We start from the raw sequence: 23,376 nt of genomic DNA, 5'->3' as shown, positions 1-23,376 counted from the left end.
GATGTCTATATTTGGCCGTGCGGTATAAGGAAGTGAATAAGTGCAATATTTTAACAGCAGTTCAATTAGTGAAATGGGTAATTAGATAGTTTGTGCTCAGGAGTATGATAAAGGCATGCAAATACAGAAATGTAATTAAAGATATTGATCAAGTGTAAATGGATTTGATTCTAGTATTATTGTAATGTTATAATCATAGTGCTAAATTTATCATCAAATTAGCAGTTATTGTTAAACTAGTAGATCATGGTAAATACGCGACTTTCAAGTTATTGTTACAACACCAGCGTTGTTGCGAGCGCATGCAAAATGTTAAAACACGGTCGCCCATCTGATCGTATATATCTACTTTTGCGTCATTTGCCGTCCAAGTCCATAAGCCGACATACCACTTTGAGATGCACCTTGGTTCGTGCCCATCTGTAATAAGAGCAATATTTATCTATACAGAATAAAGTAAGCCATAGAAAACTTTAGGAAAAAACAGAAATGTTTATATCATCTTGGATTCCAAAATCTGTATACCTGTAATCCAATAATGTTTCTTCCTTCGCGCATTTTTTGTTCGTCAAAAACACGTTTGTTTTCCTCCGCCTTTTTTACACCGATCCCGTGAAGTCCTCGATTTTTAGCCTCAGCTCCAACCTTAAATATCGTGCTTTGAACTTGTCCTAAGTTTCCACCTTCGTACAAATCAACCGTCTGCAAAAAAATACAATTAGGACTATTAAAGTTATTTTCGTTTAGCGTATGCAAAAGTGTAAAATAAAAAGTTTTTTTTCCAGATTATTTTTGCAGTGACATGCTTGCAGTATAAAAAAAATGTTAAAATAACTCTTTACAAATTATTCTCATACTTGAAACATATCCTGTGCTGGTATATTAGCATACTTTGCTGCCGCTTTAAGAAACACGCTGATATTTTCCATCTCTTTGTTCTGTTTCATCGCCTGAAAAATAATTAGGTTAAAGACCACAACTCCATGAGTAGCTAGCACAGCAGACGGTTCATATTTACCTGCAAACTACCCTTGTAAGGTGGGTTGGGCTTGCAGATCCCACTCTGCAACGCGTTCATCAGTTTACAGAGAACCTGGCCATCTTTAAGCCAAGCGTGAAATGCCTAAAAGGTAATGTTCAATTTGATTAAAAGAAAGATAGAGGTAAAACTCATATTTTTTAAAACAAAAAAGGTAGAAAAATGGAGGTAAAATGGGAAGGGAGTTATAAAATCACCTCTTTTCCTTTTCCCTCCGGCGAACTTTGAACAAGAGAACTGATCCAAGCTACGATTTCCATTTCGTCTTCCTGTGAGTACTTTGCATCAATCTTAGAAGCGACTTCCGCAGAGTTTCCGTATGCCTTTGGTCGGTTTGCCATTGTAGAAGTGGATAGGTTTAGTTCAGATAAAACTAAGTCACAAAAGACAGTCAGTGCCTATTTTAATCTGTGGATATAACTAAGTCATCATACATATATACTTACATGTGGATTGGTAGGCTAGGCTACGGTTAACTGTTTCAAGCACATAAGAATAAATCCACAAAAAAGCAGTGCGTATAAGATGAGAAATAGTTTAGGAAAGCTCTATAGTGTTGTGTCGAGCCATGAAGTGTTATTTGCAAAGGTATGGTACTTATATATGTTAGTTGGAAGATTATTTACAATCACAGCTGCTTATAATAGCCAGTATGATTAAGATTGCAACATCGGCTAAACTCTTTTGCTACAAATTGAAATGCGACAAATCCATTTACAGAGGCCTGTATTTATAACGCAATGTTTTGGTCATGCGTAATAATAGCGAATGTATATCACAATATTTTAACAGCAGTTTGATTGGTCCAATATTCTTATAAAGTTGAAATGGGCCAATCAGATAATTTGTGCTCAAGAGTAATAAAGACATGCAAATACGGAAGTGCAATTAAGAATATTAATTAAGCGTTAATAGAGTTAATTCCTCGGGTAATAGGTATTAACAGTTTCAATCAATTCTAGTGTTATTGCAGTGTAATAATCATATTGGTAATTTTTTATTAAGTTTGCAGTTATTGTTAAACTAGTAGATCGTGGTAAATATGCGATTTTTAAGTTATTATTAATACACCAGCGCGTTGTTACGAGCGCGCATGCAAAGTTGGAAAGCACTTTCGCCCGTCTGATCATATCTACTAATCACGTATTTTCCGCTCCATTCCAAAGTTCTGGCCACTTTGGGAAGGACCTTTGTTAGTGCCCATCTGTTTAAAGAAAGTTATTCATCAATATAGAATGTAGTAAGTCTTGGCAAACTTAAAAAAAATCTCTATGTATGTATTAAATATAGTAGGGTGGGGGAAGATGGGACACATTTTCATTCTATTTTTTCGTCCCATTTTGTAGTAAACTAAGAACATTCAAAAAGTTATAAAACCGACTCCCATAAACCGTTGTTAATTGTTTACAACACGATCACGATATTTTGATATTCTGTGCTAACGGTGTCCCATCTTACCCCAAAGAACTATATCTTGGAAACTAAAGACAAACGTATATATACCTAATACCTGTAAACCAATCACTGATCCTTCTGCGCTCAATCCCTCCGTCACTGATTTGGAATCACGTTTGTTTTCAGTTTCTTCCTTCGGTACCAAGCCGGGGGCTCCTTTCTTTGTGGCACATCTAGCTAACTCAATCAATCCGGTTTGTACTCGCGCCAGGTTTTCAGCTTCGTACAAGTCAACCGTCTGAAAAAAATGAACACTTGATAAATGAATGTAACTGGCCGGAAAACGACAGTCGTTATAACAAGGATGTTCATACACCTCGCGCCAACATACGAGTTACCAAGTATGTTACTTTGTGGGTAATTGCATAAAATGACTTTTGTTCGTACTTGAAACTGATTCTCGTGTTTCACACCATATTCATTTGCAGCGTTAAGAAACATTCCGAGATTTGCCATCTCTTTCATCTGTTTTATCGCCGGCGATTTGCCTGTGCTAGGTGGGTTGGGCTTACAGCTACCAACTTGCAACGCGTTCATTAGTTTACAAAGAACCTGACCATCCTTAAGCCAAGCCTGGAAAGCCTGAAATGTAATGTTCAGTTTACCTAAAAGAAATATGAAGTAAAAATCACATTTCTTAAAAAAAGGAAGTAAAAAAAGTAAAATATAAAAATCACCTCTTTTCCTTTTTCCGCCGGCGAGCTTTGAACAAGGGAGCTGATCCAGGCTACGATTTCTAATTCAAAATTCTCGGAGTACTTTGCATCAATCTTAGAAGCAACTTCCCGAGAGTATCCGTATCCCTTTGGTCGGTTTGCCATTGTAGAAGTGGGTGGGTTTAATTCAGGTAAAGTAACAAAAAGACAGTCAGTGCCTATTTTAATCTGTGAACGAAGTTAGAAACTGGTTATTATATAAACAAATTGTACTAAGATATATACCTTGCAAAGTAAACAGCGACTGATCTCAGCTTAAACAAAAGTGCATATTGCTACCAATCGCACTAATAATACATATATACAACACATATAGCTCGTAGGCAACTTTGCAATAAAACTAAACATGTTACCGTTTATGGATTTGAATTGCAGAAGTCCAGCATTGTAGGCGGGTGGGGAAATATGCGACACCTCTTCATTCTATTTTCTCATCCCGTACTTGTGGTAGTAAACAAAGAACATTCAAAGAATTATAAACCGTATCCTCTTTCGCGACTCCCATAGACCGTTGTTAATTGTTTAAAACACGATCAGGATATTTGGATATTATGTCCAGGATATTATCAGGATATCCTGAACATGATCAGGATATTTGAATAACTCCTCATTGCAGAGTAAACGAAGAGCAGACGAAGAAAGGCGAAGTCTACTTAGACGCCGTGCACCAATAGTGAAGGGTCCGAAACTGCTATCATTGTCGGCGTGTCTGCCCAAGACACTTAACAAAAATTGTTCTTAACCCAGTGGTCACTTTTGTCGGTTTTCTATTACCATTCAGTTTACCCAAACGTTTACATATGTAGAAACTCGTAAGCGGACACGGGCTATATGTGAAACATAGCACCCGTATCATAATATAACGACTGTAGTCATTTCGCCCCACGAGGGTAAGTAAGTTGCATTCATTCATTAAATTTTTGTTTGTTTTTACCTATAATGTTCAGTATACTTACGTGGCCTCCCGTCTTGTCATAGCGTTATAGTTACTGGTCGTGACCATTAACCAATCTGCTTACTGGTTAATATTAACCCAATTGAGTATATAATTCATGCATGTAAAATACTCATGGGTGAATTGGCAGGCAAGGCTGCGTTTAAAGGTGGCTGTACACATTATCCGGCGTGCGAATTCGCATGCGAAGTCGTATGCAAAGCCATTACCGAGTTCCGCTTGCGGCAGCGAAACCCGGACAAAACAGACAAAACGGACGAATTCCGGATACTGTGTACAGCCACTTTAACGGTTTCTAGCAGATAGGACTTGTGAGCATAACCCAACTGGGCGCAAATGAAAAGGAATCATTTAGGCAAGTGTTGCGCTCAGCCATAAAGTGTTAGTAGCAAAAAAGATATGAAACTAATGTTGGAGAAGTTATTTACAATCACAGCTGCGTATAATGACCGGTATCATTAAGATTGCATCATCAGCTAAACTCTGTTGCTACAAATTTTAATGCAACAAATCCATTTACAGGGGCCTATATTTATAATGCGATGCTTTGGTCTTACGTTATAATAGCGAGTGAATAAGTACAATATTTTAACAACAGTTCAATTGGTCCATTATTATTATAGGGTTGAAATGAGTTAATCGTATGCTGATATACACTTAATAAAGGCATGCAAATAAAGAAGTGCATTTTGAAAATATTAATCCAGCGGCAATAGAGTTGATTCCGCAGATACAATGTATCGACAGCTTCAATCAATTCTAGTATTATTGCAGTGTAATAATCATCTTAGTAAGTTTGTTATCAAGTTTGCAGTTATTGTTAAACTGGTAGATCGTGGTAAATACAGCTTTTTTAAGTTATCGTTAATACACCAGCGTTGTTGCGAGCGCATGCAAAAAAGTTGAAAAGCACGTTCGCTCTTTTGTTCATATCTACTGTTGCGGAGTCAATTGTCGCCCGAGTCCATAAGCTGTCATGCCCTTTTGGGAAGCAGTTTGGTTCGTGCCCATCTGCAAAAACCAAAGATTTAGATTTTGTCAAGCCCGACTTATTTTCACAGTCAAGCCCAACTTGGTGGTTTAATTCATGAACTTGATTGGCAGTTTAAAACTCTATGTTCTAGGTAGTCGTCGGCTTATATGGTTTAACCCAGCTCAAACAGAGAACTATTTTTAGGCAACTTAACGCAAACAGTGTCTGATCAACTCTTTTCTAAGACGGCAAAAGTTTATTTACCTGTAACCCGATCACATTACGGCCTTCCTTTAGTTTTGCTTCGTCGTGATTTCTGATGTTCTTATCAGCAATCTTTACCCCAATAGTGGCTCCGGTAGAATAACCTTTTTTCTGAGCAGCCGAATCCAGCTTGTAAATGGTTGACAAAACTTGCGCCATGTTTTGTTGCTCGTATAGGTCTACTGTCTGTAAAGCGGTTGATGAATGAATGTAACTTGCTTTATCCTCGCGTGGCCGGTAAACGACGGCCGTTACAACAAGGGTGTTCTGTTTCACACACCTCGTGCCAGCCTATGAGTTACCATGTATGTTACTTTGTGGATGATTATTTGGGGGGGTTGTTTTTCCTTTTTTATATGTTTCTGATAATTTGACCAACCCTTTATAGTGACCACTGGTTTGGAGCAATTGCCAACTAATGTCAAATTAATTATGTTTTAAACACAGTAGCTTGGGTGTTTACCTGGAAAAGATCAGTCTTTTGGACTCCGAAGTCCTCGGCCGCTTTTAGAAAGAAAGAAATATTTTCTTGTTCTTTGTTTTTTCTCATAGCCTACAAAGACGAATAACATTAACCTCACGAAGAAGCAGAAAACGTAAATTTCACTCAAGGAAAACTATTTTATTGTTATAAAATTATTCCATTTTTTTTTAACTAATAACATCTTAATAATGTTAAAATAACATATATTTTCAATAATGGTAAAATACTCACACTTGGTGTGGCAGTAAATTCGTCCCACTTATGTACTTTCCTAATGGTGCCAGGTTTAAGGGTGTTGATAACAGAACACAGAATGTTCCCATCTCTTAACCATGTGTGAACAGCCTGTAAGTTTTGAAAAAAATAACAATCAAAGTTAAATATAAAAGTTATTTAATGATAATAGCACTTTGTACATTTATTACATTAGATGTTTAACAGTTGCTGGTTTTACTTCATAGTATAGACCTATATAACAGCAAATTATAGTTCGGTAACAAAAATTAGATATAGAGTACTGTGGGGGAAGATGAAACACCTTTAGCACATGATATTCAAATAATCTGATCGTGTTTAAAACAATTAAAAACGGTCTGTGGAAGTCGTGGGGATACGGTTTTGTAATTCGTTGAATGTTCTTTGTTAAATGGAAACAGAAGATAAAACGAAATGTGTCCCATCTTCCCCCACCCTACTATATATATAGCAGGGTGGGGTAAGATGAATCATGTTGTTAGTCTCCTTTTCGTCCCATTTGGTTAAAAAAAATATATAGCTACTTAGATATTAAAACTACTTACGTCTTTGCCGGAGGGAACTGCACCGTTATAATGAATAACTGAAGCAATCCAAGCGACCACGGTTTTTTCATCGTCGGCATCATATTTTGCATTTAGTTTGTTCGCAATCTCCCGCGATAAACCATAACCTTTTTCTCGTTGCGCCATTGTTGAAAATGATTTGCTTTTTCACAAGAGATTATAAACGTAATTAAACTTCAAATATAACGCTGTTGCTGCTTCCTATAAGTTTTATCTGAAAAAATGACGTATTGTCGATTGTTTTATAGGAAACTCTATTGAGCGAGGTGGTATAACAGGAAACAGTCTAATGACGTAACGAGTGAAGCACGCATACTGTATACACAACACTGCCATGAAATGGCCTCTCGGCGCGGTTTGGCGTGTATACGAAGCAGACTTGACAATGGATTCGCTGTTTGCTATGAGGAGTATAGGCGAGGTGCTGATTAGTCTGCTAGATAAGAAAACATGCAAATTGAAGTCCGCTTGCATTAGCTTTCATTTCTCTTACGTACATTTATCAATCAAACGTAAACAAACGCATTTAAAAGCCAGTTCAAAATCTACCCCGGCCCATAGCCGTTAAAGGCTTTACCAATCAACTAAAATGTAATGGAAATACAGTAATAACACGTTCTCACTGACTTGGGACTCTCGCGTGAATTTCAACAAAGCTTAGTTGCCAGTTAATCCTAGTTAAGCCACTAAATTGTATGTTCCCAGCTTAACCTAAGCCACTGTACTGTTTTTAGCTTTCCGATGATCGCGGTTCTAGAAAGTTGAACGAATGGAGTATTTACATAACACCATACCTGTCGCGCGCCAACTGACTTTGCTGCGGCTGTTTCAATAGTTGGACATATAACGCACATACAACCCATATCCGTCGCCTAGAACTCATATCCGTTCGTGCGGGACCTTCTAAAAGAAACAAAGCTGGCCCCTTTGACTAACCTTTGTACACACGTCATGGCGGCAATTCGTGCATCGATTTTCTCTTATGTGAAGTTCATCCTTTGCCGCGAGGATTGGTTATTCGAAACACACAACGGAATGTGAAGACGAGGCACGACATATATAGGCATAGCCCGGCACACTGAAAGAACTTACGTCAAACTGTTGTACGATAAATATCTAGGCGTATTTCCACACGTAGCGTATAATAAGACTGACGTATGAAACTAACAGCTCATACCAAGTACATACCGGCGACTGAAACATTCTTAATTTAATGTTTTTCGGTGTCGCCCGTCCGTTACGTCATCGCTAGTCTCTGTCGGGTACTTTACTGCCAAATATGGGCATCATCCAGAACGGTTCTAGTTCTTTTTTCGTAGCGCTTTCTTTTTCTGGATCCCACAGACGCGTTACGCCTGGTTGGTTCGCGGGCCTGAAGGCGACAGAAGCTGTAATGACTTGGTGAAAGTAACAAAATTACAACCCACTGTTCCTGCCACTGTCTGGATATTATAATGGACTTAACCGACCTGAACCTGCTGAAGGCAACGCCCTGTTTTAATGAATGATCGTTCAATAGTTGTACCGTCGCCTTCCAAAAATCAATTCAATGCCGCGCCTAGCTTGGTCACATCCTGTCTATCTCGCCGGCTTGCCTGTAATGAAGTTACGTGCTTATACGGCTGCTCTAAAGTGAGTCTGGAAAATGCAATAAACGACATTTCTTCTTCGTGCTGTGCCGTTAACATGCAGCACGAATCCGTCGCACGAATATTTGCTTTTGCTCTCCCATGCAGAGAGAACGAGGATAAAAGCGCTTAGCTCGCCCAAGACAAACAACAGTTTCATTGAAAGAGCCGCTTTAACGCCGTTCAATAGCATTCTACCCCGCCTGGTCAAAGTCGGCTAAGCAAATTTGCAAAGCGAACGTCAGTTTAAGCTAACATTGCATAACCCAAATAAACGGCACTGACAATACAAAACTTATTTGAAAGTCCACACAAACCACCGACAGCGACTGTAAACTAAACAGCAATTCCATGGCTATATAGCGGCTCTTCTCCTAAGTATGGGCGTAAAAGGCGAGTTTACTCAACTTGACCTATTGTCTCGGCAGGATTTTCGGCGACAGAACTATGTGTGACGCATTTAAGTCATTACGGCATAAACTCAGCTTTCATCCGACCAAAAGTGCGTTCGCGGCTCGCCTTATTTGGCAAGACAAATAGAAGCACGAAGCAAATTCCACGATGACGGAGGTTTACGCACCGTCTCTTCTGTTTTCTCTCGCCGGTAACATATGATGCAGATACCACACTACGTATTGAGCAGATTTGCTTGCCGTGTTTAGCAGTGAGCGAATAAAGTTAAATAAAAACGCCGGCTTGCCTAGGGGCGGATTGCTTCAAGATTTATGAGCAAATTGTCCTACGTCAGTGTGCAAAAGCTCCTGGCGACAAGAGATGGTTAATCTGGGCTCAAACGACCTTTAAACGTGATTACCGGCCTCGCTAAAACTACAAACTGCTTTGACCTTTCATCTTATGTTGCTGGTCATCACGTTACGCTACATTAACCAGCCATCCAGTTAAAGAAATATTTTCGTCTTCCAAACTCGTGATAAGTTGTTGCGAGCTGCTTTTCTCGCCTTTTAACTGGGTCTGTTTTTAATAAAACACGACCAAAACGCCAGTCAGCAACGATAAAAATCTGAAAATTGATAAAACTGACAAGCAGAATTTATGTACCTGTATACAGCTAGATGGTGAATACATAGCCGATGGCGATATAATACGGGTATGCTGTGGTTTGAAATCACGAGTTAGGAAACTGCTATTAAAATTCCTGCTTGTTTACGTACCTTTACCTTACTGGGTGGTTTATGTTGAAAAATTACCCAGAAAACTTAACTAAACCACTGGCAGTTATTAAAAGGGCTATGAATTAACGTTTAAAATATTGAGAGTTGTATACTAAATTAGCAGTTAAAAATGAAAAAAATTAGGTAAATTTCAAGACATAATGACGCTTTGCTTAATTCGTGTGATTTTTATTAAATCAATTTAATTAGGCAACAAATATTTCGAACACAAGCGTTTATTTAATTCGGTTGTTACAATAATGTACAGTTGGTCGGAATAGACATCATATTTGGAAGGACGATTTAAATCGCTTGAGCGCCAAAAGAATCGGAATGTAAAGAAAAATTGATTGCGAAATAATAAGCTATGAATGCAAATTGCAGTACTTTGTGCGAGTATTTAACAGTGGGTTTAAATGTAGGGCCGGGTGATAAGTATTAACATAGTAATGTAACGTAGCATGACCGTGTCGTTACGTGGATACGGAAGGATTTGTCGGTTGCGTGGACGTTGGTCTTGAATTAATCAATTAGAATTAAATTAGATAGCTATAGTGTTAACAATGTTACAATACTGGGTGTTGCGTGTATGGAACTGTGGGGTAAGATGGACACCTTTAGCACATAATACCCAAATATCCTGATCGTAACAACGGTCTATTAGAGTCGTAAGGATACGGTTTTATAATATTTTAAATGTTCTTAGTTTACTACCAAAATGTGACGAAAAAATAGATTGAAAAGGTATCCCATCTTTCCCCACCCTACTATAGAAAGTATTCAATGTGGCTTATATGGGTGAAGAACGCGTTCGACAAGCAATGATGATATATGGGTGTAGTGTTGACGATGGAAACAAACTTTAGTATAACGCAGGCATACATGATAGCGCAGATAAGACGACAGTTTACTCTGTCAACATTACGGCGTTGTTTGAGAGAAATAGCAACTACAGGGTAAAGGAATACGCCCTTCAACCAAGCGACATCTTTAACAGTGTGCTATAAGCGACCTGAACGGCTTGAAGCATACACCAGCGTATATAAAACTAAGAAGGTTCGAGAAGCACAGATCACGACATCGAGCACCACGTATACAACATACTAATCGACGTTTATATGAAGAAGCGATGAAATAAAACGTCTGCAGCGACCGTTTCATCGAAGTGATTTCATCATCGCGTGATTTTCAAAGGAAGGAACTGACGAAATTGCAGAGCGTGTTCAACGTAGCACCAGTTCAATATATGGCGAATACATATAAAGTACGATTGATTTAGATAGCAAGAAATAAATTGAGGGTTTACATGGTCATAGTAGCAAACTTGAATAGGTTATTTTTCTATTTTAGTCACCATTTGACGTCCGAGCCCATAAGGTGTCATGCCCCGTTGTGAAGCAACTTGGTTCGTACCCATCTGATAAAAAAAAAATTAAATAATGTATATACAATAAAAAAACTAAATTTCGCTTGTTAGCCTTTGATATTTTTTTAAATTACCCTTTAAAATATTTATAAAATGCACCTTTTCTTACATAAAATGTTAGGTATTGTCACCCTCTTTGTACAACCATACAACCCCTCTCAAAGAAACAAAGGAAGTCCACACCCAGTTTAAAAACCTTGCCCTATGACTTAATATTTAAGGCGTGGTTCCTAATCTTAGACCTACTGGATGCTTACATTGAAGGGGATTAGCAGAACTATGAAATTTAATGTTCTTGCAAGTCATTACCGTGAAACAAAATTTTAAAATGAAAATATACAATTTGGATGACAATGAAAATGAAGTATACTGCTAGATCATTGTTAAATGAAACATTTGATGGCATCTTAATTCTTAACCATACAGAATACACAAGCTGTAATAGAAATACCTGCAACCCAATAATATTTTGTCCTTCTTTCTTTAACTTGTCGTCAAATCGTCTGACGTTTTTTTCTGCCACTTTAACACCAATAACTGGCCCGGTGAAGTTTTTTTTTTGAGCTGCAGAGCCAAGCTTGTACATCGTTACTTGAACCTGGGCAAGGTCCCGACTCTCATACAAGTCAATGGTCTGGAAAAAGATCAATGGTTTAAATCAATGCAGTCTTTTGTTACTGGGTGTTTGATTAGTAATAATTATGTTAAATGTTGTTTTGGGCAGACTAAAGGCATTAGAATTAAGGAAAGCATGAAGCCCTGCTTGCCGCAAAGTTCCAAGAAGAAAAATACAGCAGCTGTTATTAGCTGCTGTAGGCTATAAATTTCAAATTTACCCATTTTTGAGCATTTGTTAAAATTCAAGACAACAGTTTCCCGGCCCGTCATGAGGCCAAATTTTACAAGTTGGTATTTGATATTTCATCGCAACAAAACATAGGCCTCAGGGGATACACATATATATCTTTGATTAAACAAATGTGTGGACTTGTTTTCTGTCTGTTACGTTTTCCTAGCAGCAGATCCTTACTGTATTTTTTACACAAGAATCGTTCAACTATATGAGCTCCAGATAAGGCTCAGTTTCGCATAATTTATTACAGACTTTTTTAAAAAATTTTCAATTTATTGATTTTCACTACCTATATTTAAAGCCTAATTATACAATAGCTTCAGGGCACAAATGAAAAACCAATTATAACTAAGTCTCAAATTAATTTAATTGAGTTGAACTTTGCATATGTTTTACAAGTAAACTTAATTATGTAACACGTACCTGAAATGAATCAACTTTACCAACACCATAAGATTCAGCAGCTTTTAGAAACAAACATATATTATTTCTTTCCTTGCTGCATTTCATTGCCTGTAAGAAATACAGGGTAAAAGGGTAAAATCACATTGCAAAAAAAAACATTATATATATATATATATATCCTTAACCATTAGCGCCAAAATTTCTAAAAAGCAGGGGAGGTAGAAATATTTAGATATTATGAAACAATTTTAACTTATTGGTCGTAATGTTTGATGATTTATGCAGTGATGGAAATCCTAATATAGGCCTGACCACCCTGCTACTCCAGGTTTGGCACCTATGTTGAATAAATGAATGAAATTTAAGTTTTAAATAAAATGTAACTCGTTGGGTGGGGCGACAGCAGTCATTAAAACACGAATGTTCTGTTTCCTACACCTCATGACCGCTTACAAATTACTACTTTTGTAACTATAGTGGTGATAATTTTTTAGGATTTTTTTTACTTGTTTGTAAATGAAGATCATGATTTAAATTTTGTTAACCTACTAAATAAAAAAAACTGTTAAAAATATAAAGACAGTGAAACTAACAGAACTTACCTCTAACTTAATATGAGCTGTTTCTTGTGCCCTGCATGATCCTGGAGATAAAACATTCATCAATTGACAAAGAACTTTCCCACTTTTGAGCCATTCTTGGAAGCCCTGGTAAGTTAAACATGATGATATGGATTAGGTGACTTTTTGCTTCTTTTTTTTTAATTGAATCTGCACTAATGTAAAACTGTACAATATTAAAGGGGGGTAAAAAGCAGATTGGTAAAAATAATCTCAATTGAAAAGCCAAAATGTGTCATTACGTAACCAAGTTCAGGAAATGGGACTTTGACGTGTGTTTCCATATTTCTTTTTGTATATTACGTTACGACTCTTGACATGTATTTGATCCAGGCAACAATTAATAGGAGAAAGGAGCTGGTAATAAATATCAAAAGCTGAAGTTTTTATTCATTAAATGTTACACAAACATTAAACATGATATCTTATTTGTTTTAGCAGCTTGTCCTATGGAACAGAGATGTTCTACATTTATTTGTATAACTGAAAGGAGGCATAGGAGTTTTATGGTCATGGGTTTAGACTCAAAACAAAACACAAACCAAACAAAGGTGAGGCTTGTGGATACATTTCAATAAATCTACTTTTCGATGATAAATGTTGCAAATCTTCAATGGTGGAATCAAAGGTATAAAAAATTATTTGGCAAAAATTGAATTACATTAGCCCACAAAGTGTATGTATGCATTTCTATGAGCCACCCAAAAGGTTAGAATTTTTCACAAGGTACCTAAATGGAAAATGGGATAACACTTTTTAAAACAATGGCCAATATCATGATTTAAAAAGTAAAGACAAGGGCATTAACTGCAAAACAACAGTCCTTTAGCTTTAAACACTTTATGGATAAAAGGTGTGAAAAAAGTGTGGTTGTGGAATGTAAAACCTTACCTCTTTGCCTTCTGTTTTTGGTAGTTCTATGTCGCAATCTTCTATGTTCTCCTTTCCTTGATCCCACATAAGAACTGACACAATCCACTCAACAATTTCATTTTCGTCGTCAATTGAATATTTCTGCTCCGTTTTCTGCTGAAGTTCTCTGTCCATTCCCATGCCACGAACTCGGTATGACATCTTTGTTGTTGGGAGCAGACAGTGACCTAAAGTATTTCTAATTCAATGTGGCCTGCATGTTGTACAAGTTATTACACACAGCAGGAAATATAGAAACGATTAACAAAGCTTAGAACAATATTTATAGAAAAATAACATGGCATGTTGGGATATTCTATTTAACTATGCAATTACAGTTGATTAACATTATTAAAGGTATATCATACGGGAAAGAAAATTTAAAAAAAAAACATTGTGGTGTATTATACTGGTTTGTGTACTCTTATTTTAAAACGTGCAGTGAGAAAAAAAACGAGATTAAAATATCAGATGCTGGCTGTACAAGGTAAAATAATTACTTTAATTGTGCTATGTGAAAGTTGAAATGAAAATAACAATACACATACACATACAAACTTGTGGATAATAATAATAAATTTCTGTAGCACTGTTTATAATCATCAAATATTAAAAACAATTTACTTGGCATATATGCATTGGTGAGACATTTAAATATTTTGTATATATATTATATAAGCTAATTAATACTTTGAAAAATATAGAAAAGAACCATGTTTTTAAATGCATTATTTTAAATGCTGCTAAATAGCTGGCAAGCAAGCAGTGTTTTTATAAATTAGACAGAATTAATTTGTAATTGATGTTGTGGGTAAACAAAACCAAACCCCAATTAAAAGTTTACACCCGTATACTTAAAATAAATAAGTACGCTATGTGTTTGTTCACTCCATAACGGTAGGAAGATAAAAGAACAATTTGCACAGTTTAGAGACATTGTTGCACTACAGAACATGGTAGACAGAAGTGAACCAAACTGCAAAGCTTTATACTCTATTTATACTACATATATAGGCTTATCTCTATGCTTAATAATACTTACTTAAAGCACTCACTGCAGAGTATTTTGAAAATTACAGCAAAAAAGAAAAACTTAGAATAACACACAGCGATGTGCCAAGAATAATAATATGTTCAGATTACATTTTTTCATTTATTCTAAATGAAAAAAAAAACAACACGGCATACAAACTTGATGCTATATGATGTAAGTACGCCTGTCTGTTCTTATAAAATGTAAACAGTGGCGTAGCCTGAAAAGTGTTTTTTTTTTGGGACCGCAATCTCCATTTAAAACAATGGTTTCAAATTTTAAAAATTAAATAGGCTATAAGAATATTTCTAAACCCTCGGCCCTATTTTTCCTGGCTGCGCCACTGCTTGTAACATATAGTTTAACGAGAAATAAACACAATATCTTCCTCTTCGTCACTGGAAGGTTCATCCTTATACTGCGTGTTCACCACTGGTAGCTTACCAGGGCTTGTTACAACTACATCATCGTGGTACATTTCGTTAACGTCGGTTTTTACTCGATGAAAACCTTTGTTTCTTAACTCATTGTTCCGACATAAAAGCATTTTCATAGCAAAGGCTACACATATCAAAACCACCATGAAGGTTCCTGTTACCACTAGCACTAACTCCTTAGAATATCCAAAAACCATGTCTTTTGTGTCGAACTCATTAACATTTGGTTTTGGCCAGAAACTCATACTTTTTAGTAAGGGAACACCTTGGATTTCGCTATCTCCAGCCTTATTCTCAGTGGGGGTCAAACTAGTTTCCTTTTTTGTTAGTGAAACCAGAGTAAAGTTGATTTGTGTGGCGTATCCTGACGTGACATGCACCGACTTGGACTGAGGCTTATAGCCGTCTTTTTGAGCAGTAATGACATAATCACCAGGTACAAGAAGTCTCCAGAAGTCACCTCCTTCAGCAGTTAATATATCATGATCTATCCCATTAACTTTAATCACTGCATTAGCGAGGGACTCTCCATAATTATCCACAACAAAACCAGATGCTCCTTTGTGAACCTGATCAATATAAGCAAGCAATGCTTTCTTATTGTCGCTCCAATACTTAGGGAGATCTTTGGGAAGTGGGAATTTATAGCATCCTAGCTCAAGGGTGATTTCAAAGCAGTTGGTATTAAGGTAGTTCCAATCCTGCATACTGCCACTGATCTCGTACCATTTCGCCCCATTGACTATGCCATCTTTGAAAGTCTCTCCACATGGGTGACCTTCATGCATGGACGCATGTGCTTGTGAATATGCCAGAGAAACTTGTTGAAACACAGCATCATCTGCTGACAAGTTGGGCCTTCTGTGTGGACCACTTGGGGGGTCTTCATCATACGGGTAGTTTGCCACCAAAGAACCACCATGTAGGTTAGCTGATAACACAAACGGATATTCCCGAATCCAATTCATGACTTCACTTACTTCAACTGTGGGTGGAATTTTTGAGACTGTGAACTGATCCGGAAAATTCCGGTTCATGTCAATAAAGTTTGCATTTGCTCTACCTACAACTCCCTCTTTGTCCCCAACAGTGGCAATTTCGTAACCATCAGGATTCATTGAAGGCATGATGTGAATACGGGTGCTATCCACAAGTTGCGTAACTCTGTTTACCTTGTTGTAATTTTGGCACAAATATTCAATCAAATTAAACATCAATTCTCTCCCCACTACTTCATTACCATGCATATTTGCCACATATTTGAACTCAGGCTCACCTAGCTCATGCTCTCCTGGGTTATCACTTATTTCAAGCACCCATAATTCTCGCTGTTGAACAGATTTGCCTGCAGAGTACAACCTGGTTATATGAGGAAACTGCTGTTGGTATCGCTGTAAAAATGCTGTCATTTTCTGGTAGTTGTGATGGACAAAGTCAGTAGGTTCAACTTCTATTGATTCAGTGATGGGTAACTGTTGTTCTGCAGCCGTTGTGCTGTGTTTTATGGCAGTTTTCCTTAGATTTGGGGATGGTAACATAATATTGTGTGTCACAAATCCATTGTCGAATTGTACAATATCCTCTACAGTCTCATAACCTGGCTTAGAGTATGTTATGTTGTATGTGCCTGGCAGAAGCAATCTCCAGTAAGCACCATTAGCATCTGTGGTCATGACTTTGTCAATACCACGAACTTGTACCTTCACTCCTTCAATAGGAACAGCTTGATCATTAAGTACAAACCCTCTTACACCAAGGTTGGTCAATTCCAAAGTTTGCAAAAGTGCTTCTTTGTTTTTATTCCATTCAGTTTCAAGCTTATCGGCAGTAGGGTATTTGCAGCATGTTAATTCAATGGTTATTTCCATACAGTCTCCTTGCAAGTAGTTGTAGTCTTGCATGCCCCCAGGAACATCATACCAGTGTGCTCCATTTGTGACACCATTGTTAAACTTATCACCTCCACACTTGACGTTATTTTGGTGCATGGTTGTATGCGCCTGTGCATAAGTTTGAGCCATGCGCTTAAAAAATGCATCATCAGGGGCAGAACTTTCAATATTATAACCATGAGAGGATGAATCATCATATGGGTAACTTGCCACTTCACTACCAGCATGGAAGTTCATTGATAATACAAACTTATTGTTGCGTATCCAGTTCATCATGGCCAGTGTTTCAGGTTCATATCTCCGTGAAGCTCTCTGTGCCTTTGTATCAAACTGGTCAGGAAAGTTTCGATTTAAATCGATGTTGTTTTGGTTCTCCCTTGTCCTTGCAGTTCTAGCATCACATGATCCTTCCACTGAATTTTCAAAGCCATCAGGATTTAAAGATGGCATCAGAAATATTCTCATGTTATTCAGCATGGTGCTACATCTTACATCAGTGGAAAAACAACCAACCAGATACTGACCTAAGTAGACAATGTTCTGCCTGCCAATGGTTTCATCCCCATGCATATTCCCAACATACTTTACCATTGGCCGTCCAGGCGACTCTCGCCGGACATTATTTGACAGCTCGAGGTAAAGTAGATCTCGGTTCGCCACTGATTTCCCAATACTGCCCACGCGAGCTAAGTTTGGATAATCAGATTCAAGTTGATGAAATAAAGCAACGAGGTCATCATAATGATAATAATGTTCAAATTGTAGAACTGTTGCTACCGATGGAGTTTTGGAACGGGCATTGTTGTTTAGGTTTGAAAAACTTGTTCGATTAATACTTAATGTAGCAACCACAATCATGAAACCCACAAGGATAACAACACAGACAATCTGGAGTGACTTCATTGGGTTGCTTTTGATCATTCAGATTGCGTTTAAATAACAGTTCATTAAAAAAAACAATTTTGTAAACTAAAGGAGAAAAAAATAACTAATTACTATATACTCTATATAAAAAATATATATATTTATTAACAAAATTATAAACATTATTTTCGTAATAAACTCGATACATAATATATATACCTTCGTCAAACTATAAAAACAAAACATATAAACCAACCAATCCAGTTTGAAAATAAGGTACGCGCGAATTCCCTTTAAATTTTATAGCCGACACTGGCGACACATGCTTTCTAAATAAAGTCTATATTGTTACTTAGAGAAGATTATTAGGTGCTGGTGAAAAATTTAGCACCGATTATTATTTTTAATTTATAAACTTGAAGTTAGATTTATTTATGAACACAAACTTTTTTAATAAAATCAATACAAATTCTTGGAAATAATCAATTTGAGAATAGATAAAAGTTTCCCAAATAGTACAGCGACATCAATACGTCATCTGGAAACTATTGTACATAAGTTGCGTACGTGTTTCGGGGAGCATTTTTAGTTCGGTGAGGGCAGAACCTGTATATATAAGCATAAAATTTAATATCTAGATTCCACAAACACAAAAATAAATAGCGAGGCATTTTAATAAAGTATGTTACCAATATTTTAAAACAAATTTAAGATGTTTAATAAAAATAATAAGCAATCCGAAAACATACACAGCACTCCAAACCAAAATGTTTAAAACCAATCAATTTGTCCCAACCTCGTTTCTTCACTGCACATATTCTTTAAAATCCGATAAAAGCAAAGTCCCTATATAAGCATGTTTATATACGAACTGACTGAAAGACTCAAAAGTTCTGAATCAATTTGGGCCTGTTACGAATAAGTCAGTTTATATATATAGTATCACTATGCCAATTGTGTCGCTACCTAAAACTACTTTTACGCTAAGAGTTTACCTAATAAACAGGCGTTTTATCTTTGAAAGTGTGAACCCGTTTTACTCTGATCCGGAAACGAAATAACAAAGAACCATTACGAGAATGACGTCACGGTTGTCTCATATTACCCTCCTAAACGGGATTGAAAAGCGATATAAACATTGGGGCAACCTGTAAAATCGATTTGTGTTCTATTGTTGATATTCAAACGTCGATAACTCTGAAAAAAATCTATCCTTCATTTAAAATTAATACACAATGAGCCGTTATAATTTTAAATAAAATCCATACAATTTAATATCATTCGTGCCAGACATGTATAGGATTTGACACGCAATAAAGGGCAAGCAAACGGCAAAACAACAATATATTTGGAAACAATTTTTGGATTTTTTAAGGTGAACTAAAAGGGGGAAACTATGTGTTTTCGTTTAAATCAATTGCCATACACCGTCCACTATCAGGAACACCTTGATCGGGATGCCCACCGTTTTCAACGTGGCAGATATACCTGGAACAGAGACAGAAATTTAAGCTACGAAAAGTTTACGTATTTGGTATCACTTCTAAGGTGTACCGGTCACACCTTTTATCTAAACCGTTATTTCTTTTTCTGTTTTATCAATAGGCGTGTTTTAACAACTGTTTGTTTTACCATTATACCCGTCTTAACGCTTTTATAAACTGTCCCGTTTATCGTGACTGACGAAACGAAATTAATTTCTTTCATTCATTTGCTTTATCCTGATTGTTATTTTATTACTATAGAATCGGTCAATTTCATGAGCGCCAAACCCCTGGTCATATTAACGGAATTCACCATTTACGCCGTATAAGCTTCTAACAGCAAATCATGAATCTTCCTTCAGCTGCATAACTTACCCGTGTGGGCAATCCAGCGGTGGGTTTCCTTCCTCGTCGATCGTGGTCGAGCAAATTTCTCCCAACATCTCTTGATTGTTATGACTTTCAATCAAATCTTCGCCAGTTTGAATTTCGTAATCAACGCTGTTTAAAAAAACGATTTATTGTAGCAAAACAAGTATTGTATACTGTGGGGTAAGATAGGATACCGTTAACACCTAAGTCCTAAATCCTATATTGGCTAGTTGTGTTTTTAAACAATAGCAATACTCTTTTGGAGTTGCGAGTTAACGGTTATATAATTTTGTAAACATTCTATTTCACTACCAAATGCGACGGATAAGGAAAATAAAACATGTCTAATCTCACCCACCGTACTATAAAGTACTAAAGCTTACTCACTCTTCCAAATTAATGACAGAATTATCCATTTCTCTTGTGTGTACAGTCATCCAATCAATCAAAGGCGGACTGCGGTCAAAAGAAACGGTACAAGAATATATACAACCGTTGAAGCAACATCTTGTCTCAGCACCCTAAAACGTATGCAGATTCGTATAGAGCAGTAAATTAATCTGATTTCAATGGTATAGAGAAACATGGGATTACATCTTGACTGAATCACACAATGTTGCTAAATTTACAGTACTCTGGGGTAAGATGGTACACTTTTAAGACATGTCATCCAAACAACTTCGCGTTTTAAACAATTACCAACGTTCTAGGGGAGTCGTAAGGATACGGTGTTATAATTCTTTGAAAGTCCTTCCAAATTCTTTTAATGTAATTCCAAATAGGACGAGAAAATACAATTAGCGGTGTCCCATCTTCCCCACCCTACTATATATACAAACTATTTGAGGATTAAATTTAGCCTGCAGTTTATACCTCACATTCATTATGGAACGAACACGGCAAAGCAGCACACGCATCGTTGGGTATACGACCCGGCAACGGAGGTTGACATTCCGTTGCAACTGCAGATCTAACAGTGTGCTGCGGAATTTTCATACGCCGGTGGTGCCTGTACCTTAGCGATGGTTCTAATCTGTCCTATACAAAAATATATGTTGAGAAAAATATTATTGACACTACAATAAGACTTACATTTTGTAGTTGTGGTAGCGGCAAGGAAAATACCAGAGAAGCAGTGCTAGAATAAAACAGAGTCAGAAATATGACGCTCATCAAGCTTTTTGATTGACACTTTTTCCTGTTCCTTTAAAAGTTTCCTATTCTTTTTACTGTACACGCATACATTCTATTCTACAACTGTTAAAAGCCTGCATTAAATTTCCAACTATATAAATATATTTATTCAAACAGAAAAATGACAACTTCCCTTCAGTACACCCGAGAACCGGGAGTGTAAACCTCGGCTCGTCAGTTATTTTCGACACGCGTATTATGTGGTGACCACAAATACCAATACCGGCTTGAAATTTCACGTTACACTGCGCCTCCAGCCAAAGTGGGTCAGCCAAAATGCAGACTGCCCCGTATAAGGCAATAATTCGAAGGGATTATGTAGCTATACCGATCACAACGTTCGATCTTGTTCGAGACGAGATTTTACAGTTTTATCAGTGATTCTATTTTCGATATTTCGTTGCCGATTTCCATACAAGGTAATACATATTTAAAATCTCGACCACCAAGTACGAACAAAAACGCATGACGTACCGTGTTGCTAATCTGTCTCAGCGCAATTTTATAGGCAGCATATATTGTTAAATATGCGTTTTAATCTAAGAGATTTTCATATAGGTTTATTTTGACATTTTTGCAATATGTATTATGTGGTGCAAATATAAGAGATACATGAAAGTCGGGTTACTCATACGTATTTAGGCAACTTTTATTCTGTTTTACAAAGTGGTCGTGCAGTTGTGTAATTACAACACTTTTGTATAAAGTATTCTAACATTCCCATATGTCACAATATTTTAATAGTTTATATTGTACAAGAGCGAAACTGAATAAACAGTCATGCATCTTGTAAAATGGAATTGATACGTGTAATCTGGAACACGACCTGTGATCATATAGCTATCAAAGCGGCATGTAATACGCTTCGGTAGGTACAGAGATAAGAGGGCGCGCTGGCGCTCTGTTGCCTCAGCAACCGAACTCACTCTTTGATACGTTGAGTGTGCTTTAGCGTGGCTGTGGCTACCTTCGTAATTAAATTACACAGAAAAGCTCTCAGATACCTTTAACCGCAGAGTTTGACGAAGCCTTTGTTACAAAAGGCTATGTAATACTCTGTGTCATTTTAAGATGCGTGTGGATAATGTACTCAACTTTTATCGTATGTAGTTCAAGCTCGTGTATTTGTCTAGGTACGGGGCTAATATGTAGTCAATTTTAGCTAACTGAGTTAAAGCATATTGAATTGAAATGTTATGACCGAGGCAGCGTTATTTTATTTTATGGTTATAAGTGGCAGGTTAATATAAAATACAACGTGTGTTGAGAGACATAGACCGAGTGTTGAATATTGTTAACTAAACAAACATTTCATGAAAGCGAGCCTCGTATTACAGCTCGATAACCCCAAGCTTAGCTTTGTAAGGTATACGAACCTCTATTGTTGTGTGCACTTCCATGAATCGTGGTTTTGATAGGAACGGCTTTGTCAGCAATATAATATTCTTAGTTTATAAAACTGTTTTACCTTCATTTTTTATATCTTATTAGAGACAAGTTTATCGTATTAAATTCGTAAAAACAGACCGCCTTAAAATTATACATGGAGGTTGAGCAACCAAATGCTGCGGCTGCTGCCGAGAAGCGTGTCTTGTTGACTGAGACGGCTGAAACGAAAGAAAAAGAAGGTGAAACTCCCCGCAGAACCCCTACTACACCTGGCTCCAATGAAGGGGGTGTAGATTCCGAAACTGCCCCGCATTACGAAGATCCCTACGACCGAGCTGTTGTCTATATGGAGAAACATCACGTTCTCCACCTTTTTCGGGTAAGTTGTTGTGATTTGCGCTGCATCATTGTTTTTAAGCCAAGCATACATGTATGTCTTTTATTTTACAGGAAATCACCGAACACATGGTGTACACGAGACCAGAAGATCCGCTCAAGTTTATGCTGAATGAAGTACAAAACTTAATAAACGAACGAGACAGGAAGATCGCGGATATGGTGAAGGCCGCCTCGCCATCCAGTTAAAAACACAATCAAAGTGGTTAAACTAAACCAAAACTGAACGACATGACATGTCCAGTTAGAACAAACAATTTCGTTACTGTTACTTGCTTTTACATTTTCCCAATTAGTGTGTGTTATTGCCACTGTTGTGCTATAGTTCCACTGTGTTCAAGTCGTTGAAATCACCAGTTTATCTGTCGTACCTGCCCTAACCTCCGTACTATTAAAAATACACAAAAAAATATGGAAATATTTATTTAAGGCAACACCAACAACAAAGTTGGTAAAATAATAAATCTAGATTAGGTGTTTAATATATATTACCACAGTACGACTGTACATATAATAGCACTAATCACATCAAACGTTTATTAATCCCCCTATAAATATGAACAAAATAATTAATACGCTAGGTGGCGCCGCG

General features: G+C 37.0%; 6 protein-coding genes and 1 long non-coding RNA gene across 7 annotated transcripts; 1 reads left to right on the top strand and 6 right to left on the bottom strand.

Annotated features, from left to right (window-relative positions):
• Positions 1–226: 226 nt before the first annotated feature.
• Positions 227–4,401, bottom strand: LOC100186381 (transgelin). The gene is made up of 9 exons (XM_026834093.1): positions 3,564–4,401; positions 3,172–3,378; positions 2,882–3,076; positions 2,550–2,732; positions 1,237–1,437; positions 1,019–1,123; positions 858–950; positions 526–702; positions 227–420 (listed from the first exon to the last, which is right to left on the bottom strand). Exons 2-9 carry the CDS (start codon positions 3,313–3,315, stop codon positions 346–348), a joined length of 1,173 nt encoding a protein of 390 aa, XP_026689894.1. The 5' UTR covers positions 3,316–3,378; positions 3,564–4,401; the 3' UTR covers positions 227–345.
• Positions 4,402–4,623: 222 nt separating this feature from the next.
• On the bottom strand, positions 4,624–6,924 carry LOC100181626 (calponin-1). The gene is made up of 5 exons (XM_002129861.5): positions 6,687–6,924; positions 6,118–6,231; positions 5,866–5,955; positions 5,403–5,588; positions 4,624–5,176 (listed from the first exon to the last, which is right to left on the bottom strand). Exons 1-5 carry the CDS (start codon positions 6,831–6,833, stop codon positions 5,099–5,101), a joined length of 615 nt encoding a protein of 204 aa, XP_002129897.1. The 5' UTR covers positions 6,834–6,924; the 3' UTR covers positions 4,624–5,098.
• Positions 6,925–9,680: 2,756 nt separating this feature from the next.
• LOC100178480 (transgelin-3) lies at positions 9,681–15,005 on the bottom strand. Its single transcript, XM_026834067.1, has 5 exons — positions 13,703–15,005; positions 12,794–12,898; positions 12,210–12,299; positions 11,385–11,567; positions 9,681–10,924 (listed from the first exon to the last, which is right to left on the bottom strand). Exons 1-5 carry the CDS (start codon positions 13,883–13,885, stop codon positions 10,841–10,843), a joined length of 645 nt encoding a protein of 214 aa, XP_026689868.1. The 5' UTR covers positions 13,886–15,005; the 3' UTR covers positions 9,681–10,840.
• LOC100180843 (carboxypeptidase D-like) lies at positions 13,939–18,070 on the bottom strand. The gene has a single exon (XM_002129514.5). It carries the CDS (start codon positions 18,004–18,006, stop codon positions 15,118–15,120), a length of 2,889 nt encoding a protein of 962 aa, XP_002129550.1. The 5' UTR covers positions 18,007–18,070; the 3' UTR covers positions 13,939–15,117.
• Positions 18,071–18,324: 254 nt separating this feature from the next.
• Positions 18,325–19,044, bottom strand: LOC113474168. The gene is made up of 2 exons (XR_003395822.1): positions 18,746–19,044; positions 18,325–18,555 (listed from the first exon to the last, which is right to left on the bottom strand). It is a non-coding gene; the product is annotated as an uncharacterized LOC113474168 (long non-coding RNA).
• A 152-nt stretch (positions 19,045–19,196) lies between these two features.
• Positions 19,197–21,131, bottom strand: LOC100183997 (WAP four-disulfide core domain protein 1-like). The gene is made up of 5 exons (XM_002124180.4): positions 20,898–21,131; positions 20,679–20,843; positions 20,193–20,326; positions 19,809–19,934; positions 19,197–19,437 (listed from the first exon to the last, which is right to left on the bottom strand). Exons 1-5 carry the CDS (start codon positions 20,976–20,978, stop codon positions 19,344–19,346), a joined length of 600 nt encoding a protein of 199 aa, XP_002124216.1. The 5' UTR covers positions 20,979–21,131; the 3' UTR covers positions 19,197–19,343.
• Positions 21,132–21,983: 852 nt separating this feature from the next.
• On the top strand, positions 21,984–23,193 carry LOC100183205. Its single transcript, XM_002129716.3, has 2 exons — positions 21,984–22,767; positions 22,839–23,193. Exons 1-2 carry the CDS (start codon positions 22,543–22,545, stop codon positions 22,971–22,973), a joined length of 360 nt encoding a protein of 119 aa, XP_002129752.1. The 5' UTR covers positions 21,984–22,542; the 3' UTR covers positions 22,974–23,193.
• Positions 23,194–23,376: the final 183 nt, after the last annotated feature.

Source organism: Ciona intestinalis, chromosome 4 (genome assembly GCF_000224145.3).
Source record: "Ciona intestinalis chromosome 4, KH, whole genome shotgun sequence".
NCBI lineage: Eukaryota > Metazoa > Chordata > Ascidiacea > Phlebobranchia > Cionidae > Ciona > Ciona intestinalis.
The sequence above is the reverse complement of the archived record's forward strand: the minus strand, read 5'-3'. Positions and strand labels throughout refer to the sequence as shown.

What these genes read in the sequence shown, in the direction of transcription:
- LOC100186381 (XM_026834093.1), bottom strand. Translation starts at nt 3,315, where the DNA reads ATGGCAAACCGACCAAAGGGATACGGATACTCTCGGGAAGTTGCTTCT. An exon ending in AACACGAGAATCAGTTTCAA is followed by an intron (nt 2,733 to 2,881) that starts GTACGAACAAAA and finishes CATTTTTTTCAG; the next exon opens with ACGGTTGACTTGTACGAAGC. An exon ending in GATCAGTGATTGGTTTACAG is followed by an intron (nt 1,438 to 2,549) that starts GTATTAGGTATA and finishes AGATTAAAATAG; the next exon opens with GCACTGACTGTCTTTTGTGA.
- LOC100181626 (XM_002129861.5), bottom strand. Translation starts at nt 6,833, where the DNA reads ATGGCGCAACGAGAAAAAGGTTATGGTTTATCGCGGGAGATTGCGAAC. An exon ending in AATTTACTGCCACACCAAGT is followed by an intron (nt 5,956 to 6,117) that starts GTGAGTATTTTA and finishes TCGTCTTTGTAG; the next exon opens with GCTATGAGAAAAAACAAAGA. An exon ending in AAAAGACTGATCTTTTCCAG is followed by an intron (nt 5,589 to 5,865) that starts GTAAACACCCAA and finishes ACCGCTTTACAG; the next exon opens with ACAGTAGACCTATACGAGCA.
- LOC100178480 (XM_026834067.1), bottom strand. Translation starts at nt 13,885, where the DNA reads ATGTCATACCGAGTTCGTGGCATGGGAATGGACAGAGAACTTCAGCAG. An exon ending in GTAAAGTTGATTCATTTCAG is followed by an intron (nt 11,568 to 12,209) that starts GTACGTGTTACA and finishes ATCTTTTTCCAG; the next exon opens with ACCATTGACTTGTATGAGAG. An exon ending in AAAATATTATTGGGTTGCAG is followed by an intron (nt 10,925 to 11,384) that starts GTATTTCTATTA and finishes TTTTTTTATCAG; the next exon opens with ATGGGTACGAACCAAGTTGC.
- LOC100180843 (XM_002129514.5), bottom strand. Translation starts at nt 18,006, where the DNA reads ATGATCAAAAGCAACCCAATGAAGTCACTCCAGATTGTCTGTGTTGTT.
- LOC100183997 (XM_002124180.4), bottom strand. Translation starts at nt 20,978, where the DNA reads ATGAGCGTCATATTTCTGACTCTGTTTTATTCTAGCACTGCTTCTCTG. An exon ending in CGTTCCATAATGAATGTGAG is followed by an intron (nt 20,327 to 20,678) that starts GTATAAACTGCA and finishes CATACGTTTTAG; the next exon opens with GGTGCTGAGACAAGATGTTG. An exon ending in TCTGTCATTAATTTGGAAGA is followed by an intron (nt 19,935 to 20,192) that starts GTGAGTAAGCTT and finishes TTTTTTAAACAG; the next exon opens with CGTTGATTACGAAATTCAAA.
- LOC100183205 (XM_002129716.3), top strand. Translation starts at nt 22,543, where the DNA reads ATGGAGGTTGAGCAACCAAATGCTGCGGCTGCTGCCGAGAAGCGTGTC. An exon ending in ACGTTCTCCACCTTTTTCGG is followed by an intron (nt 22,768 to 22,838) that starts GTAAGTTGTTGT and finishes TTTATTTTACAG; the next exon opens with GAAATCACCGAACACATGGT.